The 21,115-nt window shown below is 42.5% G+C and overlaps 1 protein-coding gene across 10 annotated transcripts in view; it reads left to right on the top strand.

Annotated features, from left to right (window-relative positions):
• The window catches only part of SCUBE2 (signal peptide, CUB domain and EGF like domain containing 2), a 1,402,698-nt gene that overhangs the window by 781,029 nt on the left and 600,554 nt on the right, over window positions 1-21,115 (top strand). For all 10 annotated transcript variants that reach the window (XM_069623684.1, XM_069623682.1, XM_069623685.1 and 7 more), the window contains one exon: window positions 8,989-9,105. In XM_069623684.1, the coding sequence (XP_069479785.1) occupies window positions 8,989-9,105 (117 nt within the window). The remainder of the gene's footprint in view (window positions 1-8,988; window positions 9,106-21,115) is intronic.

Genomic DNA, 21,115 nt, shown 5'->3' with positions numbered 1-21,115 from the left:
GTAAGACTACATTCTAAATTTACTAAGCTCTCAAAAGATAGGGTTTAACTTACACCAAAAATAACGTTTTTATTTGAGCTACGTATTTAAATCAATAAACCAATCGCACAGAAATCCAGAAACTAAAGATGTTTCATACAGATTTGATGGGGAGAATATTTTCTCCAAAAAAACATTCATAGTCTGTAATTAGCCAGATGTTCCCAGCAGTCTGGCTGGGTGGTAGCTTGAGACTTTGGGTTTAAGGTAATCAGAGCCTTGGTTCCAGAAGGCCAGATGCATTAGTCCTAGAACTTTGACACAACTGTGTTCTCCAATCGGAAGCCCTTGCAAAAAACAAGGGCTGGAGTGATATGATCACAAGGTATGGGGTCAAGCGCCAGCCTGATAGCCTTGTTTTGAATGATCTGCAGTTACTGGATCAGATGTTAAGGGAGATCCAACAGGAGGCAATGAAATCAGCTTGACTGATTTGCTAGGCCTGCCAAGATAGGATTATTGCAGATTTGATTTGTAGTTTCAGGATCATGTTCAGGATGGTGAAGGATGTGTTATAGAGCTGGGAATGACACTTCTGAGCAATGCCATAAATGTGAGGATTTGTCAAACACAAGATTGTCATACAGCAAGGATGTTGTGTGTGGGGCAAGCACATGGAAATTGAGACCCCTGCCTTGCCCTCCAGATGATTCTTTTCTAGGATACCTTTTTCTTCACTGCCTGCATATCGTGATCGAGGCAGGAGGAGAAAGCACTCCACCCATACAGAACACCTTGGCGGGATACTAAAAGATGCACAAGATAATTGTGCACTGTCTGAGGCATGATGCAGCCATATCGTTTTAAAGCATTAGCGTTGGGATCTCTCTAGGTGGTGCTGCCTGCCTTTTTATCTTTACTCCTGGCTTTTTTCCAGAGTCTATTTTCTTTACCAGAATTCACAAATACTGTTTTTCAAAAGCTTTTTTCATGAAAAACCATCAGGTCACAACAGACAATTGATATGCTTCCCTGTAATCTTGTGTGTGCTGTGCTATTACTCATGACCCATCACATGTCCCCACTATTATATTTAGCACCTCATGGAAGCAGCCTCTTTCTGTTACTGTTGCGATTTCCGGTGGAGGTGCGGCTTGAGTCAGTGCAGCAACGCAACGCGGGCGCTGCTGTGAGCTAAGGTGTTCTTTTTTTTTTTTTGGGGACTACGGACAGCGTGCTCGGCCGGGTGCCTCTGTGAATTGAGTTTTTTTTTTTCTCGGAATTCCAGGTGGCACGCTCTGACCCCCTGTGACCCTGTCATTGCGACTCCCACGAGGACTCCCGCGAGGAACCCCGGAGACCAGGAGATTGGGAGTACGGTAATCGCTGGGGGATCACTAGGGGAGCAAGCCGTTGCAGCCACTGGAGCCGCGGGAGTAAAGCGGGCTGCCAGTGTTGAGCTCCACTGAGCGGGGCCAAGGAAAGGTACTCACGGGTGCTACTTGGCCTGTCTGACCTGTGCTTTGCTGCTTTGCTGCGGCTGCTGCGATAGCTGGGTTCGCCCGTAGGCTGCGAGCTGTGGGCGTGTTGCGAGCGCGGAGTGGCTATTGGTAGCAGGAAGCCTGTTTGATCATTGGAGGCTACTTGGAGATATAAACGTACCTTGAAAAATAACTTAATGTATAGTGTCAATCTTCTAGGTTCTTTGTTAAAGTAATGCAATTTAATGAACGTTTCCGTTCATTTCAACTTCATGTGACTTGTACCAATACTTTATACATTGCATTACTTTAAACTGATCCTAGTTGATGTGCTTTGCTGTTACAAAACAAATAAACTAGCATTGTTTTCCGTGTGTTAGGGTGACTGTGGGTTGAATACCTTTGAGCCCTGAGTGAGCCTGTTTTATTCTTTAAGAGCTGTGTGGAAATATAAACACACGTGGCGGAGTGCGGCGAGTGTGTTGCCCGTGTTGCACGGGGTGCGCTGGTGTGCGCTGTTTCCCCCTCACTCCAAGACCATCTTGGAGTTTGAGTTTAGGATTACGGGAGGGTGCAACAATATCCCCATTAACACCTGAGGTAAGCTTGAAACAACACATTACCTCACGCCACAAAAATTACGACACTGTTTTTTCTTTGCACTTGACTTTGAGAAGCGTCAATCATTGGCTCATTGCTAATATAATTAAGAACTATAGCTTCCAATCGACCTTACGGGGGGTAGCTGCAACTGCGGGGCTAAGACCTTTGAGTAGTCTACCATATTCCTATTATCAGAAACAACTGTGAGGTTGCTGTGACTGTGGGGCTTGGCCCTTTGAGCAGCAGACCGCATTTACTTTGCTAAATACTCATTTTGGGCAGCTGTGACTGTGGGGCTTAGGCTTGGAACAGCACCCTTGAAAGCAACTGATGCCAAACTTATGTGGATGAAGTAAAAGTGGGAACAACTTTCGCATCATTGTCCATCCTCTTGCCTCTCCTCAAAGGATCTGTAGCGGGATAATATACAGTGGGACACGCTACATATGCTACGCGGAGGATATTTTTTTAGATAAAAAATGAAGAATCTCTGAATATCCAGCACGTCCATAACATTAAAATCAATGCCAATCAGAACACCGGCGGTAACTACCTTGAAATTAAAAATACGAAACCAATCTTTGGACTTTTGCGAAAAAAATCAATTGCGTAGGCGATATCAAAGAATTCTGCAAAATTAAGCCAGGGAAGGATGCATTGGCGACCAAAACCATTGGAAACATGCAGAAGATTTGATCGTCAATGAAAAGCCAATGTCAAGTAACACCTCAATAGCAGACACACATATACTTTCAGTAGAGGGTCAACCAAAATTGAGTGTTGCTTGTGAGCCGGCCACTCAAATTGAGGACTTAGTGATCACTCAACTACATTCTGTGAATTTAAGCACATCTAAAGTGCAATCTAATTCAGAAGGATCAAACCCACCAGAAGCGGAAGGGCTGAAAAAGGGGCAATCTCGGGATAAAGTTGAGGAGTTAACAATACCTAATGTGCAATCTAGTGCACAAGGATTAAACAAAACAGCACCAGAAGGCCTGGAAAAAGCAAACTCAAGACATGAAGTAGAAGACTCTCCAGTGTCACCCATTGCCATTGATTTACAACCTCGTAACGATGGTTCAAGCATCAGCCTGGAGAAAAATTTAGTTTATAGCATCTTCATCAATGATGGCATTGAAAGACAATAGTCTATACCAATCACCAAGCCTTTTTGACACTTCTGCACACACGGTACACTTGTCACTGGCGGGTCTAGCGCCAGAGGGCCAAACCTCATGCAGACAAAGTGAAATACCAACAGAGAATATTAATGCAAATGATCAAACTCAATCCCAATACAAACTTTTGGAAATTACCCTGAATTCCATGCATATGTCAGTGGTCACGTTAACAAAACTGTTTGAGAGCTTAGATCACAGACTAGCAACACAAGCCAAACAACTCGACCAGCTTGTATCTTGGATGAGTCAACTAACATCAACAAAAAATACCTTTAATTTCCAACAATCGAAGGGCGCCACCGAAAGGATATATGAAGGAAAGAGAATTTGCGAACGTTCCAGAGATTAGTCAAGTAATTGCTGAAATCATATATGCTAGTCCTAACAAATTGCTCAATAATAGTAAGAATGAGATGTTCACTCATCAAGCGGATGCTCTGGACGTGATCCACTTTTCTCAACATGATATGGGTGCAAATGCGGACTTGAGCACCCTGGCCAGGAAGGATAAGGAACAGGTGTTGCCTAAGAAGGTGGGGAGTGCACCAGCTGATACTCCAGTGGTATATGACCTATTTCAAAATCAAAACACCAAAACGCAGGGCATAAAAAGTGCTGAAGCAAATAAGAAAAAGCCTAAAAATCGAGAAACAAAATCAGTACGGTCGAGAGCTAATATTAAACATCTAATGAAACTCCTGATGCCTAAATTGAAGGATGTCAACAAAAGCAGCCTGATGCAAAAAAAGCAAATCAAGTGGAAAAAAAACGTCTGGTCCACAAAAGCAGGCTAATAAAAGCTCTGTCGATGACTATCCACCTTTGGATCAACTGATTGCAACGATCGAAGTAATAGAGGTACCGGATAATAATTCAACTTCAACTGAGCAGTTAACAACATGCCAGAACGTTGAACAACACAAAACTCAGCAGGAAGAAGTCACACATGCAAACGGCCCCAAAGGAGAGACATAGATGGTGATAAATAATGAAGAACCACCAAACAATTTGTCTGACACAGCGAATGGCCATCCGTCTACACCAAGTAATAATAAAAATGGGAAGGAGACTCCTAAACAAAATCACAAAGAATTCTCAATTTTGGCAGATACTGGAGCCGAAATAGAAAATTCGATAAAGTATCTTGAAGTTCAAGAATCCACCAGAAAGCCACCCCAGAGCCTCACTCAGATGAGAAACATCAGTCAGGAGACAGCGTCAATTACAGAAATAATGACGAGCAAAGTAAAATGTCTAACGCAAAAGCCTTAATACCTCGACTCTAATAATAGTCTGGCAGTGTTGTACGAACAAGAGGTAGCGAGACTACAACAAAATCAATTACCCTCACAAAAAGATCATCATCAGAAATTTCAATCGAGTTTAATGACGGTCGATAACCATCTGACGTGGGACCTTATGGAACCGGCAAGAGATGCAAATGTCCACTTTCAGGATAAAGATAATGAGTGTGAAATGGTCACACCGATACAACAAACTAATCCTGGAACAATGGAAGACTAAATCGCGAAGGCACTTGAGAACTATTTTAAACTTAATGTGCAACAACCAAGTCAACCTAAACAAAATCGAGCTAATGTCTCAAATATTCTACAAGAGAATGACAAAAGGCAAAAAACTAACGACAAAGGACGAGAGAAAGACAATGTAACCCACAACATCTTGAAAAAAAAGTGGAGTATGTACCACAGGTTAATACTAAAATGTCGACCAGCTCCTTTTCCAGAATTTGTACTGAATCGTACAAGCATATTGGCTATTTGTGACGAGGTAGATACTCAACAAGATATATCCACAACTGATATCGATCAAGTTGAGTTCTTCAAAGAAAACGATCATTCTATCATAAGACTTTGGATTCAATCAAATCTGACAAGAAATGCTTTATGGCAAGCCAGAATGAATATCTTTGCACTGGGATTCGTGTTAGCTAGAGACCCGTTGTGCATGGATGCTGAAGGAAATATCAGGATGGAACAAAAAGACAGATATCTTGACAATCAAGAATCGGAATACAAAGCTTGCACGAATGTCAGTCTGGACAGAACAATGTCATCTCTTCCTTACATTCAAGAAAAAGAGTGGACTCGGAAGTCATAATTAGTCAGCGAGAGAGGCAAACGATCTCCCTGATTAGCTGGAATACCTGTGGACACTTAAATTTGTTATGTCTGAGTGCAGAGGTTCTAGGTCCCCACGACATTATACTTCTGCAAGAAACATGGTTATCGAAATGTCCAACATGGGACGACTATACCATCATTCTAAATCCAGCTAAAACCACAAATTGGGGCAGACCATCATCTGGCTTGATGATCTCGATTAAAAATCATAGGAGATGGCGACTCTCTCCCTGGCTGACTCCAAATCCCTTTTTTACAATTGGTTAGGTTGGAATACCCTGGAGGAACAATGGCCATCGTAAATGTGTACAGAAATCCATATGGAATATCTGATGGTGTTTTTTTCTTGAATTTGAGCAGTAATTAAATACTATTGAGAACGCCATGGAAGTTATGACTGTGATTGTTACAAGGGACTTGAATTTGCAATTACTACCAGAACACAGCAAAAAACTTAAGTTGCATTAGATGGAAGCAAATGGTAAAGGACCACAATCTGCTGATGTGCAATGGTTCTTTATTGGGAGATTACTCCCAACTCTACTTGGCAAAGAGGGGTTGCTTTTTAAACAATTGATTGTGTATCTTGATCCCGCCACCTTCAATAGAGCCTTAAGTTTACACATTACCCCTCAGCCATATAGTGATCCTGAATAAAAAATGGCAGTTGGTAGTTCCTGTGGTGCAAGAGAAGAATCAAACCTTTTCTCATCTATTAACAGTGAACAATGCAAGAAAAGGTTAAAATGGAACATGCAAACATTGTCGGATTTCCACAACAAATTGACAGTGTACAAGATGGCCAACAAACAGCAAGTGATTATTCTTCTTTTCTCCATCTCTATCGTGTGCCCTATCGGGAGCGAAATCGAGACTTCTCCAAACCCTGTCATGAATTTGACACATTGGTGCAAGCAAAAAAAACTCTACTAAGAAAAAACAGAAGATTGATCCTAAAGGCAAATGGCGTTGGTAAAGTCCAGAGACTAAAATCACTAAACTGTCAAAATAAAAACTGGCTTAGAGTGCATCGTATGTATATGCTGCAAAAGGACGGAGAAGCCATGCTAAGAAGCAGTCTCAATAAAAATATGGGACAGCTATGGGCCCTAATCAACAAAAGTAATCATGCTACTCAAGAAGAGGCATAACTAAATGGCGTCAATGAAATGGATTGGGTCTCATACTTTGGCAACATTTAATAAAAAGAAGAGTCCCAACTGAGTCCGTCGTTCAGAGGGAGTCCAGATTATAAAGGCCTTAATATCGAAGAAGAGGATGTTATATCACACACATAAACTCTCTAATTCTCGTGCACCTGGTCCCGATGGCATGAGCAATTTCGTTCTCAGACAACATCCTGAACAATAGGCTAAGATTCTTACCCTAATCTTCAAGCAGGTTCTACTTACCAACACAATTCCTGTGACATGGAAGACGGCAATAATCATCCCAATATTCAAAAAAGGGGATTGAAAGCTACCCAAGAATTACAGACCCACCTCACTGCTTGATGTATCAGGTAAATGTTTTTCAAGATTCATTTTAAGGGACTTCACCCAATGGACAATAAATGCTGATGTCGGAGATCCCCTCCAAACCGGTTTTGTCGCAGGGATGGGAACACGTGTTAACCTGTTGACTTTAACAGCAGTCATTGAACATCACAAAGCAGTCAAACAGCCGCTATACATGTCCTTTATAGATCTACGGGCTGCATTTGATTCTGTATCATGGGAGCTATTAATAATAAAACTGTGGCAACAAGGGTGTCCGGAATACATTACACACCTCATTAAGGACCTGCATACGGACAATACCATTAAGATTAGGCTAACAAGTGAAGGCAAATTGACCGAGGCAATTAAGACATTCAGAGGTCTACGTCAGGGATGTACGCTTGCGTCAGCGTTATTCAACTATTTCATCTCTGATATAGGAGAGACGTTTAAGAACATCTGTATAGATCCGCCGAAACTGCTTAATAAAGCCATTCCATTCCTAATGTATGCAGACGATTTGGTCATTATGTCAAAAACACCAATAGGTCTTCAGAAAGCATTGAACGCTGTAGTAAGTTTTACTAATATCAACTATCTAAATATAAATCTCAAAAAAACTAAAATCATGATGTTCAATGTTCCACAGAAAATCCTGAAAAAATTATACACTTGGAATCTGATGGGTCAGAATCTTCAAGTAGTTAAACATTATATGTATCTGGGAGCTCGAATTTTGACGGCAAATCAGAACCTTACCTTTATACAACATCTGAAGGATAGGGTATCAACTTTTATTCACCAAACCAAGAGTATGCAAAGAAAATATGGCAAATTCACTTTAACCCAGACATTATGATTTTATCATCAAAAAGTTGCACCTGTTTTTCTGTATTCCTCAGAAACAAGGACTATATTAAATGAGACTGTCTGGGACAATATGGAAGGGAAATACTGGAGAGGAGTTCTTCACTTACCTTCATCAACCCCTTTACCGGTTATTCGACGGGAGCTTGGTTTAATTTCTCTCAACATGAGATATATATGGCTAATAGTAGCAATGTTCAGAAAATGCCTACTAGCCTGGAACTCTGATACAATTTTGGGAACCTTGGCCGCATATATCTTCACATCCAGAGACAAATTTATTTGTAAATGGCGCAATCGAGTCATGGGGACCCTGGCAATGGCAGATGTTAGCCTGATAACATTGTTTCAAAATCTAACGCAAACAAAAACAAGTTTATTCGCAATGGATTGTGAAAATACAAGGCTGAAATGCTCTGGTTATTGTAATTTTTATCCAGATATGATCACAATAAAAAATCATTCTCATCCAGAGCAGTATTTAATTTGGTCCCCGTCTGTGCAGTATCAGAATTACATGTTGCGTCTTAGACTAAATCTATGGCCCACAAGACAAGTACTGGCACGGCGCAAACTGATCAACAAAGATCAAATGAACTGTCGCTTCTGCAATCCGCCAGAGAAAGTGGAAACTCTTAAACACTTACTGACTGAGTGTGAAACACTTCTGAATCAGCAAATAAATTACTTTAAGCGAATAACTGAACCATTCGGTGTAGCCACATCTGAAACACTCTGGAGAACAATTTATTCTGGCATTTCGACATCATTATCAATCAGAGCGATTGCATTCCTAAAGGAACTAAATTTAGAGGAATACAATGCAAACCGTGTAGATCAAGATTAAGATGGAATGTATAGGGTCTAAGAACAAAAGTTTTAATCTTTCCATGTTGTTTTTCTTCTCTTTTTTTCTTTTTTCTCAATCTTCCTTGGCTCTAGTTTGCACTTCATTTTCATTTTTATTTTGGTCTTGTCTTAGCGTTTTTCTTGATGTACCGAATGGATCGTTATTTTATTGTATCAAATTTGTTGCTGATTTTTTAGTCTATTTTTGTATAAAATGTGTATTTCTATATTGAAAAGTTGATTATAATTCAGCTATATCAATACAAAAATAAAAAAATAGCACCTCATGATGTCTATACAAATGTGTCTTTGAACAAAACAAACTTGCTGTCTATTTTGTAATTCTTCTGAAACAGCACAATCTTATTTGTTCTGCTTTCAGAAACATGCGCTGTTAACAATGGTGGCTGTGACCGCACTTGTAAAGATACATCAACTGGAGTCCATTGCAGCTGCCCCGTTGGATTTACACTTCAGTTTGATGGAAAATCCTGCAAAGGTGAGATGGTTAACTTTTTTACAAACATACTTATTGAGTCTAATTGTGAATATTTAATTTAGTCGGTAGACTGCTGTTTCTTCACTCTTCTCAATCATTGTTGGCAATCGTATAAGTCTTCCTTCTCACTGCCTGCAATATGTCGGCTAACATGGAAAGTGGAAGTACAAGGCTGCAAATGCTTGAGTAGAGGACTTCTATCACAGCTAACAATGGTACAATACTCCTTAATGTGAACTCATTGGGTCACTACATAATTCATGTTGGTTTTTGTCTAAAACCGTAAAATTGGTTTGCAGAATATGCAATTTTCATTTCATAAGTATGCACACTGTTGTAGAAGTGACTAGTATTTTTTTTTATGTTTGAACATTAAATATGTTTTGTGCTAATTTTTGTAATATTTTTTTCAAAAGAATAATAATCAAAAAAATCATCTGATAGCCTTGATTTGGAAAGCAGCTATAGGTTTGTACCCTGAACACAATGAAAGTGGAGGTTTGTAGTTTTGATTATGATTATTTACAACATCACATGGAAGGCCTAGTGAGCCTTCGGCCACATCTGTATCTCAAAATACATATAACACACAGAGGATAATGGTCCATATATTAACTATTTTTCACGTGTTTGTTAACTCACATGACCCTCAAAAAGATACTATTGTTCCCGTCTGAGGTACCTATACCTGGACGGTCGTGGTGTGCTGCCTATCTAGTGTGAGGGGATAAACAAGAGACACTGACACTAATAATTTTTCAAAAAAGGGATTCTATCAGAAAACCGACTTAGAATGAGCAAACGTACAAGGCAATGGGTGTGGTTGTAAAATAAAAACACTTGTGAAAAGGCATAGACTGAGCACGGGGGAGAGTAACTACCAACTTTATTCTTCCTCGTCATCTGCTCAATTTGGAGATAAACAAATTTAGTTTCCCCAATGGTTGGGGGTAAAAATTTATAAAAACACACCATGGGTATCGTCACCACTCCTGGATGGACCTATTTTGCAGTGGTCAACAGGTTTCAGCAGATTATATAATTATAACTGATTTCTTCAGGACCCATAAAGAATATTATATTTGAAAAGTCCAAACTTTTCAGAAGGACTTTCAACTTTCAAATACTTTATACTTAGCTCATCAAAATTACTTCAAATCACTCGGTCGGCTGTTACCAATAACCTGTATGGGGGAACATGAGAGGAATTATAGTTTATTCAACACACCCTGGTATGTCACCATTCACATATATAACTATAGTTTGCAACAATCACCATGGTAATTTTACAGTAATTTTACTCACCAAATGGGCGATACCTTCCATCTCATTTAGAACTGCACCAATGCCCTTTTCGCAGGTATTCCAACAGGCCAATTCACTTGTTTGCAAGTTACCCAGAATGCTGGACTTAATTTCTCGTGTGCCAAAGTTCTCTTGCATTTATCACCTTTGGAAATCTCTTCACTGATTGCCAGACAGGCATGAATTCAGTTTAAAATATTCAGCCTGGTTTACAAATGTGTCTGTGGCTTGGCACCATCATATTTATCAGAAAAGATTAATTTCTATCACCCGGCATGTACGGTTTGCTCTTGGAATAAGTGCATGTTACGTGTGCCTAATTCTCAGTGTATCTCTATAGAAGATCGAACATTTTCCAATTTAGGACCTCACTCCATTGCTTCTCATTTTAGAGAAACTGCTTGTTTGCCATTGTTTCAGAAAACCCTGAAGTTATCTTTTTAGGTATTTCTGTTCTTACTATTTAAATGTCCTTATTGGTTTATCAACCTCAGCGTCCCGATGCAGTTTATTTTGTTGCTTTGTGCAAATTTATACAAATATAAAATAAAGGCTGTGCGACTGGGATCTGGTTAGTTACTAGGCAGGGGGAATCTGGAGCCACGGTCAAGCGCTAGAGTCTTTTATTTTTGGATTTGTTGGAACATGGGCAGTTGCCAGGGAGAAGATATTGCCTAACAGAAACCTTGAAAATCAGTGAAATACACTTTAGTTAATACAGTTAAAGGATAGTTCCGGGACTTTTTTTTTATTGTTCCTACGTTTCGGCCATGTGTTTTTAAGCATAAATCGGTAGATCGTAGAAAGCTTTCCTATGGACCTTACCCGACTTTTCGTCCATTAACGCACTCGAAATCAGCCGCCATTTTCTGATAATCCTATCATTTCCCCCCATCGACCTGGCTCACCTGCTTTTGCGGCACTAAATCAAATCCCCCGCCCCTGAGCCTGACATCAGCAGACGCGTACCGCCCATTTCCCAACGCCAAAGCACGTTTCGTGTCAACAATCGCTGCGCCTCAGCTAATGACGTGTCGCCATGGAAATGGCAGGACGCCTCTTTCCTGAATAAGTATAAACACACCGTTTCACAACACACAGCAGCAGATTTTCGATTCCATTACTCTCTCTGTGTTACTTTGAGTATTCTGTGACTCGTTTCTGTGCTCTGGTCAGCTACCTTCGCCGCTTCTAGGCCTTGTGAACACCTGTACCATCTCTGTAAATTATTTTACTTTCTTTACCACACAATGGCTACAATAATGCTGTATATGTACGAGCCCGAGTACACCGAGCAAGAACTACTGGAAAGGCAAGCACGCGAAAACGATGGGGATTCGGACGGCAGTTGGGAGGACCAGTCAACGGATGAAGAGCCTGGACCATGTCGCATGGACGGCGTCTCCACCTGGTGCACGTGCAATCGGTGCGAGCTAATGCCAACTGAGGAGGAGAACTGCTGCTGCCGTGAAAATTCCGGGTGCTTGGCCTACATTTCGGAAGGCGAGCCAAGTCCGCAATGCATCACCGAGCTGCCAGAGTTCAGGGAAGCCTGCCTCTCACGGACCGTGTTGAGGATGATGATGGTGCTTATGCACGAACTTCGCGGCACTGTTCGTCCGCGTAATCCGAGTAACGAGTAAGTATACTCTGGTTGTGATGTCAGTGATGCCACTACTATTTCATGGTCGTCTCCCACATATAAAATTACATCTACATATCATTCGAACGCATGGAAATTGGTTCCATATTGTGCATTTTCTAGATAGAATTTTTTTCAAAGCAGAATGACATTTTTGTACCTGAATCGACATTGATAAGAAAGTTTTGTCATTTTAATACAGTTTGCATCTTTCTTTTTCACAGGTGGTACAGGCTGGTGGCCTATCGTTGCTTCACTTGGTGGCTTCACGGTAGGCTCGGACACCGCGTTCGGAGAGTAATACCTGCCTGTGCTGTACTTGCCATTAGACAACATTTCCCCAGTGACAGTGGACAATACCGCGGATTTTCCCTGGATGTGCTGCAACCGGAACTTTACAATGTGTAATGTGTAATGTTTATTATTTATGTTCAATTGTAATTAAGATCTAAAATAAAACCCAACATATATTTTAACAATGGTTGTTTTGATTTTTTAAATGAATCTAGTGTGTCTCCATTGAATAGTCTTCCTGTGCCTTGTCTTGTCACACCACATGTCTCCGGCCAGCATCCTCCCTCACGCTGGCCGCCCACCTTCAATCCACATAACCGTTGAACCCATATGCAGCAGACATACAAATGTTATTTTGCGGGTTGACATCAAGCCTCCCGGCCTTGCCTCCTCCCCCAAAAATACTTACCACACCACTTTGTTCAAGCGTTGGCAATAAAAGGCCGTTGGATTTTATTGATACAAAACATGGTTATAGGTAAATAATCCATATGGTTGATCATAATAAATCATCCTTTTGGGCACCGGGTACAGAGATGACCCCCTCTGGCCCGTGCCACCTTGCCACCACAGGCCAGCCTGCTGCTGACTAACTGCCTAGGCATCCAGGGTCTCCAGGGTGAACTGCACCCATATATTCTCCTGGGAGGGTGAGGTATTTATAAACTCACCCCCCTGCCTTCCATGTACTAGATCCTGCAGCCTGCCTCTTACATGCAGTTAGATGACCTCTCCTTGGTGAGGCCCTGCGGCAAACGAGTCTTGTTTGCACGACCACCGCCCCAATCCACCCCCCCCCGCCCTATCAAAGGCAGTTCGCACCGGGGTACTTGTGCTGGCAAGTGGAGCTGTCAGGGCGCGATAAAGGCCACGAGGTGCCAAAGACAATGTACACTTCAAAGTGGTCTATAGAGCATGGGTTGTTGTTCCCATGTCTACCTCCAGACCCCGTGTCTCCTGCCAAGCATCCCCCCTCACGCTGGTCGGCCCCCTGCAATCCACATAAGTGTGTCTCCATTCACGAGTCTTCCTGTGTCTTGTCTGCACGACCACCGCCCCAATCCACCCCCCCCGCCCTATCAAAGGCAGTTCGCACCGGGGTACTTGTGCTGGCAAGTGGAGCTGTCAGGGAGCGATAAAGGCCAAGAGGTGCCAAAGACAATGTACACTTCAAAGTGGTCTATAGAGCATGGGTTGTTGTTCCCATGTCTACCTCCAGACCCCGTGTCTCCTGCCAAGCATCCCCCCTCACGCTGGACGGCCCCCTGCAAACCACATAATGCCACGACATATACACGTCATTCATTCACAAACACACCCCTGTTTCGAATTCTTTATAACCCACTTCATATTTCTAATGAGAACTTCTTTGTGCTTTGCTAGTCAACCCGTGAAGGTGCTGGTTATCTGCTCTTCGTCTCTGTGAACTTCCGTGACCACTTCGAGGAAACTCGTCAGTTTGCAAACCTGTGAACTGCTCCCTGTTCTACGACAAGAAACTACTCTGATCCCTGCATCTAACTGTTCGTCAAGGTAAGGCCATGTACCATAATCATTTTGCGTCCAATTTCTTTTCGTTCAAGACAGTACATGGAAGGAACTAGTCATATGTTCTGAGTTTAGTCAAATTATCTTTCTATTTTTTTTAAGTTATTCAAATACTTATCCGCATGTGAATAACGTGTATAGTTCCAAGAACCAAAACGAACCTTGCATTGAACCTTTTATGTGTCATTTAATTTTTTAACACATTGGTATTCATAGAGAATTGTTGATCTTTACTTTTCAGAACTTTCCACAATGCCTGCCTGTTCCATTGGCGGTTGCCCTTCGAAGACCCATAATAAATCTGAAGGTACTATAATGCATGTTTTCCCTAAGACAATAGATCAGATAAGAGAATGGGTTCGATATTGCGGATATCCACCGTCTGAGCTTGAAAGTAGAGTCCTAGAAGTCTTTGCGGACAAGAGGGGTGATCGATACCGCATCTGCAGCAGGCACTTTACCTCAGACATGTACTCCACATCATTGCTAATAAAGAAGAACACACCGCGAGCGAGGCGAAAATTGCTCTCAACCGCTATTCCCACTCTATTCGTACACATCCCTCCACTGGTGAGTCAAGTTTACGTATTTATCTCTCGGCCTTGCGGTAGTGTGTAGCATTAGCTAACAATAATTTCCCCATTTATGTATCCACTCAATATGAAGGCGGAAGATTCTCCATCCGTGTCGTTATTGCAGTCATCAGCCACTTCAAGTGCCTATCGGGTAATCTTACTTAGCTATTCTGCCACTGACTTGTTTTGGGCATGTAAATCAATAGTTTTAATTTATCGTGTGATTATTTTACCTAATGGTACACCCTTGCACTCGTCCTCTAGTCTTTGTTTTCAGTTATAATTATTGTTATCCAAAATAATGCAAGTACTGTCTTTCAGGGAGATGCTGAGGAGTCCAACGTATTGACTACAACCGTTGATGTCACTCAGATGCTCGAGGTACGTTTCCGGACAGTTCCATCGATGGAGATCATCAGATCTTGCATTCTTGTAGCGTGATTGTTGCACACAATGTTTCTTTCGTTTTTAGCCATTGATATGTCCTTCTGTCGTCGCCCTCCTATGTGTCTTCTTTTTTCAATATTGTGTTCATTACTAATGAAAGTCCTATGTTTCAGGGAGTCGATGGAGCATTAGTCCAAGAAGAAGGGGGAGCATGCAGTTACGGGTCGGCGCAACAGCTTGCAGAAGTGTGCACCGCAGTTACATCGTCCCTTGATGTTCTTATGCATTTCGAGGTATGGATACTGACAGTTCGATCAAGCGAAATCATATGACGTGATTACATCCGCTATACTTACTTCTTTATTAACGCAAGTACTATGTTTCAGGGAGATGACGGAGCTTCTTCTACAAGAACATCACCCCTAGTAGTTGATGCAGATCTCTGGGTGGTGACACTTCCAACGATCGAGCAAATCGAATCATATTTACATATCCATTATTTATTTTAGACAACTGATCATTTGTGCAGGTCTATTTAGATGAGCCGTTGACGCCTGCACAAAGTTTATGTTCTTTTTAACAAAATAGAAAACCATACTAATGCAATTACTGTGTATCAGGGAGTTACTGAAGCATCATCTTCAATAATATCATCAATGGAAGTCTATGAGGAGCCCGAGGTATGGATTTTGACAGTTCCATCTAACTAGTTCAACAATGCGTGAATAATTGTCGTTTGAATGTTCTACACAAAGCGTTCATTCGTGTTTTGCTATTGAGATGTACGTGGGTATTGGTCCCCAAGTACATTTTGTGTTTTCAATATTATTATACATACTAATGAAAGTTCTATGTTTCAGGGAGTCGATGGAGCGTCAGTGCGTGATGGATGTGCTTATCATGAAAATATAGTCGTTGCAGCGCAAGAGGAAGTGGAGACATGCACACACGAGTCGGAGCAACAGCGTCCTGATGTTGAAGTTCGAGGCAAGAAAGTTTCAAAGAAAAGAAAGCAAAAGAAGGTTAGTGTCCTGGTCACTATATTATGTTGTTTTTCACTGTTAATAGTTCAATACTGTTAAGTTGTGTTTAAACTGAACATCCCTTTTCCAATCTGTCCTCTAATTGCGAGTGGGTGCACGAACTAGATCTACACAGACAGTGAAGTGAACGAGAGATGTTGCTTGTCAAACCTCTTGGCAGGGACTTGAGACTGGAGATGCATCGTGCCAATGGGAAGAATATGAAGTGATTGACAACGGAGCTATACCACCACCAGCCATTGATAGTGAATGTCCTCCTGGTAGTTCGGATGCAGTCGGAGATCAATTTACAGAATCCACACCCGCAAAAACTAAGACCGCAAGAAAGTTGAAGAAATTGTTTTATTCACCCATCGCCGGAGAAGGAACAGATGTTGCAATGGAAGAGAATGAAGTGGACGACAATGAAACACCATCAATATCACTGAACATAGCGGAAGACGATATCAGAGATTCTACCTTTCATGTGAGTGACAGGTCCTCAACATTACAGGCCGAACCAGCTGGGATGCAGAGTGACAGTATAAGGAAAGAGGCCAAATTCATTGTATTCGATAGTTGTTTGATTGATATTATTATTCGGATGAAATGTGGGCATTCGGTTGGTGGGGAAGTATGTGGGGAGCCATTTCATTGCGAAAACTCAGTTCTACAAATACCAAACCGATTATCTATTTCCAGCCATTAGCGAAGCTTGGAGAATGGAAAAAATGTCTATTGATAGTACATTCGCGGTCAAACGGTTCAGGCTAGCCGGTGATGGACAGTGCGACAGCCCAGGATTTTCAGCCAAGTACTGCACCTACCACTTTCAGGACATGGAAAGTAAGAAAATTGTGAGTTCGGTGGTCGTGCAGGTGTCACAAAGTACATCCTCAGTGGCCATGGAGAAAGTTGGCTTTGTAGCATCATTGCAAGAACTACAATTGCGGGGAATGGTGATCGACCTGATAGCCACGGACAGACACGTTTCAATTGCCAAGACAATGAGAGAAGAGTACAAAAATATAAATCACCAATTTGACGTTTGGCATATTGCAAAAACAATCAATAAAAAAATGTCGGCTGCAGGTAAAAAAAAGATATGCAAGGTATTTCACAGCGGTCCAAGTCAATCAGCAACCATCTTTGGTGCAGCTCAAAAACATGTGGAGGGTCGTTGGAAATTCTACTGGAAAAATGGCGGTAGGTAATGCTACACTGTAGCAACATTCGCCGCTGGACCACAAACCAACATTTCCACAATTGTGAACATGGCCATTTGTCCACAGAGGAGGCACGGAAGAAGAAGTGGTTGATTCCTTCATCACCCACTCACAAAGCCATTGAAAAGATTGTATTTGATAAAACTATAACAAGAGATTTGAGGGGACTCACGGAATTCTGCCACACAGGAGATTTGGAGGTGTTCCACAATATGTGCCTAAAGTACAGGCCAAAACGATTGCATTTTGGCATGGAGGGCATGATAAATCGGACTCTTCTAGCGGTCTTGACACATAACCATAATGTTGGCCGTCAACAAAGTAGGACGACCGGAACTTTAGGGACGCTTAGCTACAATAAGGCCTTCACTAAAAGAAGTAAACAATGGGTTATCAAACCAGTGTTTGAGGATATGCAATATGACTTTATTGAGAGACTTATTGTTGATGTCCTAGATAGGCACATACATGGAGTTGTGAACGAACCTGTGCAGGGGACAACTGCATTGCCACCCAACATTGCCTCTGTTCCATGTCCACCTAAAGAAGAGCTCATTGAGAAATACACATCACGGTTTAAATGATTGTAATTTGATTGTCTGTTCTCTCGAGTCTCCTCATGTTGCAGGCCCATTGAATATGTGTAGCTATGTATTGTGTAAATAAAGGTGATTGCTCTGTGAGTCCTGTGAGATGGCCTTACACTGAATGTAGCTAACTAGGAATGTGTGCTCGTTCAAAGTGAAGGTCAGCTGCTTTGATTTTTTCTCGGGTGCCGGAATGGCCCACGACTCAGTATAAGGTTCTATTGTTATTTGACCTTGACAGGCCGGGACCATCCCGAAAGACTTCTTTTTGGGGGTGTGGGGCAATAACGTAAGAAACGATAATGAACATAATTTCAGAAACGAAAGCCATTTAATGTTCGTTCATTAGAAGAAATAACGTCGGCATAGAAGGAGTGGTATTTCGGGGCTGCCCTACGCACAGACACAATGGAAAATGCAAATATAATGTAAGTAACTCTTTAGATGAGTTTATACCGCAATTTAATTATTATACAGTAGCTTTAAAGACGGGTTAAGTTGTACTTGTTCGTTCTATGTGGCATATTGTTTTGTACCGCGCACTATCTTGAGGAGAACCATCTCCTTTTACGGAAGCACCTCAAAACCTTCCTCTTTGCTTCTGCTTTCTCTCTCCCTCTCCCCTGCTACAACTGGTTCACTGTCTGCGACCTCGGTCCTGGGCCCTTCCACTCTCCACCTGCACTGCCTCCCTGTCAACCCCTGCACTGGGGGACTGTCTCAGTATCCTACAGCCCCCCCTTGACGTATAATACCCAGTTGCACTGTCCTAGCTATGAAATAATTTCCCGACCTAATATATAAAATGAATAATTTTAATAAAGATCTGATGGTGAGACTAATTTCATTTTTTATGTTTTTAAAACAGGTACATCCTTCATTATTGTATGTGTCACGAGTACCAGACACCGGCGGATGGCTTTTTCAACCGCCAGTTGCTTCTCCGCGTGAACAACGTTACCACCCTGACCACTTTATGGGACGACCGCCAAGTACAAGTATGCCCTTACGCGGTACTAACGGCTAGATGCAACATACAGACCGTTGTGGTGGCCTAGTGCCTCGTTGTTGGAACAGCCATGCGATTATCAGTGCGACCGAAGAGCTTATTTTATCGTAAACCAACACCCTGTGTACTGCACACGAACATCGCTTGCCTCAAGACGAACTATTTTGGATCGAGAGCAAAGAAAAATGCAAATCGCTGAATATTCTCTAAACATTTGATGTCCAATAAATGTACTTTGCCAAATGTACAATCTTGCCGTTTGCTTTTAAACCACAGTTTCATATTCCGAATTGTGGCGCTGTATTGTGAGATGATCTAAGACCCTGTGTACAGCAAAGGAACATCGCGTGCCTCAAAACGAACTTTTTGGAACGTGAGCAAATAAAAATGAAAATCGCTGAATATTCTCTAAACATTTGATGTCAAATAAATGTACTTTACCAAATTTACAATCTTGCGGTTTGATTTAAAAGTATAGTTTCATATTCCCAATTGTGGCGCGCTGTGTTGTGAGCTGATCTGTGTTGATTTCCGGGTTCTGTGTGGAGTCGCGTAGAAGACGCTTGGGCGCGTTTGCCTACGCAGCACAGTCACGTCACGGATAGAGGCGGGGAATATGAATGTTTTGATAAAGTCTGTTTCAGGGGCGGGGGATTTGATTTAGTGCCGCAAAAGCAGGTGAGCCAGGTCGATGGGGGGAAATGATAGGATTATCAGAAAATGGCAGCTGATTTCGAGTGCGTTAATGGACGAAAAGTCGGGTAAGGTCCATAGGAAAGTTTTCTACGATCTACCGATTTATGCTTAAAAACACATGGCCGAACCGTAGGAACAATAAAAAAAAAGTCCCAGAACTATCCTTTAAGTTGGTCTGCGTCATTGCAACCAAACCCAGGAAATTTGGCAGGCGTGACAATATTGACTGAGTTCCCCATTTCGCTGATTTACCTTAAATGTCTCAACGTTATTTCCAATGAATACATATATAAAATGACTAAAATACAACGGATGTGTTGCCATATGGTCAGAACCCCCAAGAAACACTGCCTTTGTTTTGGGCGAAAATTGAAGACTTGGCTCCGGTATCAGGATCAGAAACCTCGATAAGTGTTGCCTCCCTTCGCTGGTGGATTTGACTGTAAGAATGGTGTGTTTGTTGCCCTCCCACTACAGTGGGCTACGACTAGCTTTAAATCACTTCATCAGGATGTATCATTCAGGGTTGAAAAATACTTTGAGTGTATTGGAAGGAGTAGGTGGAATTCAGGTTGTGTTAAACGAGTCTTCACAAGATCGCTGGTTACCTTTTCTTCCTGGCGACCGTGGAGTTGAGGTTGCCAGTCTGTCGGAGTATCTATTGCCGATGAATGAGTAGCGCGAGAAATTAGCCCAATACCCTCCTGACGATATATGACAGGATGGCACTGAACCAACTCCCAACGCCACGGGTGGCACTTCTCCGTATTTACGTGACGTCGGGACAGTGTTTCCACTGGCAGAGAAGGCTTAATGAAGACACCAATAATAGTGGAAGCTGAACTCCGGAACATCCAAGAAGGTAGCAAGGCACAGGTACCGGCAGGGCACTAGACAGGTAAAGGAGGAAGGTCTGCAAGGTCAAACAGAACAGACAAGGGAATCCTACTATCCTAGCAGAAGGGAAGCAAACCAGGAACCCAGACAGGAACTCCCCTACCCTAAACCAGGAGGCAGGCAAGGACCAAGTAGAACTGGGAAGCAAGGGGGTAGGAGGACTAAGGAGCAGGGAGAGGACAAGGAGGAAAGGCTGGACTAGGCAGGATAAGGCAGAGTAAGGAACTGGAGAGGCTGAACAAGGCAGGATAAGGCAGAGCAAGGAACTGGAGAGGCTGAGGCACGGACACCAGGGCTCCAGCAGCGCATACACAGTAACAACCGTGTTGAGACGCGTTGTCCCTGTGTATGCAGTGCTCCTTTAAAGCCCGGCATCAAAGCGAGGCTTGGAACGCATGTTCCGACACAGCGCATGCGAGGGAAGTCGGATACTGACGATCCGCGCATGCGCAGATCCTCGCAAGATGGCGGCGCCCACGGAGCCTATCCGGACCGCGGGCCGGCGTGGGGAAAGACGCCACCGTGGGTACAGCCTCCATGAAGGAGGAGACCGCTGCGGCCGTGGACCTGGGACCCCAGGACAGGTAAGTGGCGCCCGCGAGCAAGCGCGCGGTGTGACAGGTTGACGCTTTCTGTGTGGATTATGGGAAGAAGAACCTTGGGGAAAATGGTGTTCCTTCCTAGGGTTCTTTTCTTTCAGGACATACCAATGTAGTTGGGGGTGAGGTTGCTCAAAGGTCGGAATCTTGTAGTGGGACAGGTTGATGTAGGAGAACTGTATAATAAGGCATTTGAGTACACTAAGGGCCTGATTCACTGAGT

The sequence above is a fragment of the Ambystoma mexicanum genome, chromosome 11, assembly GCF_040938575.1.
Source record: "Ambystoma mexicanum isolate Mex_15411 chromosome 11, UKY_AmexF1_1, whole genome shotgun sequence".
NCBI classification, from domain to species: domain Eukaryota; kingdom Metazoa; phylum Chordata; class Amphibia; order Caudata; family Ambystomatidae; genus Ambystoma; species Ambystoma mexicanum.
Note: the sequence above shows the minus strand (reverse complement) of the source record. Positions and strands in the feature narration are given on the sequence as shown.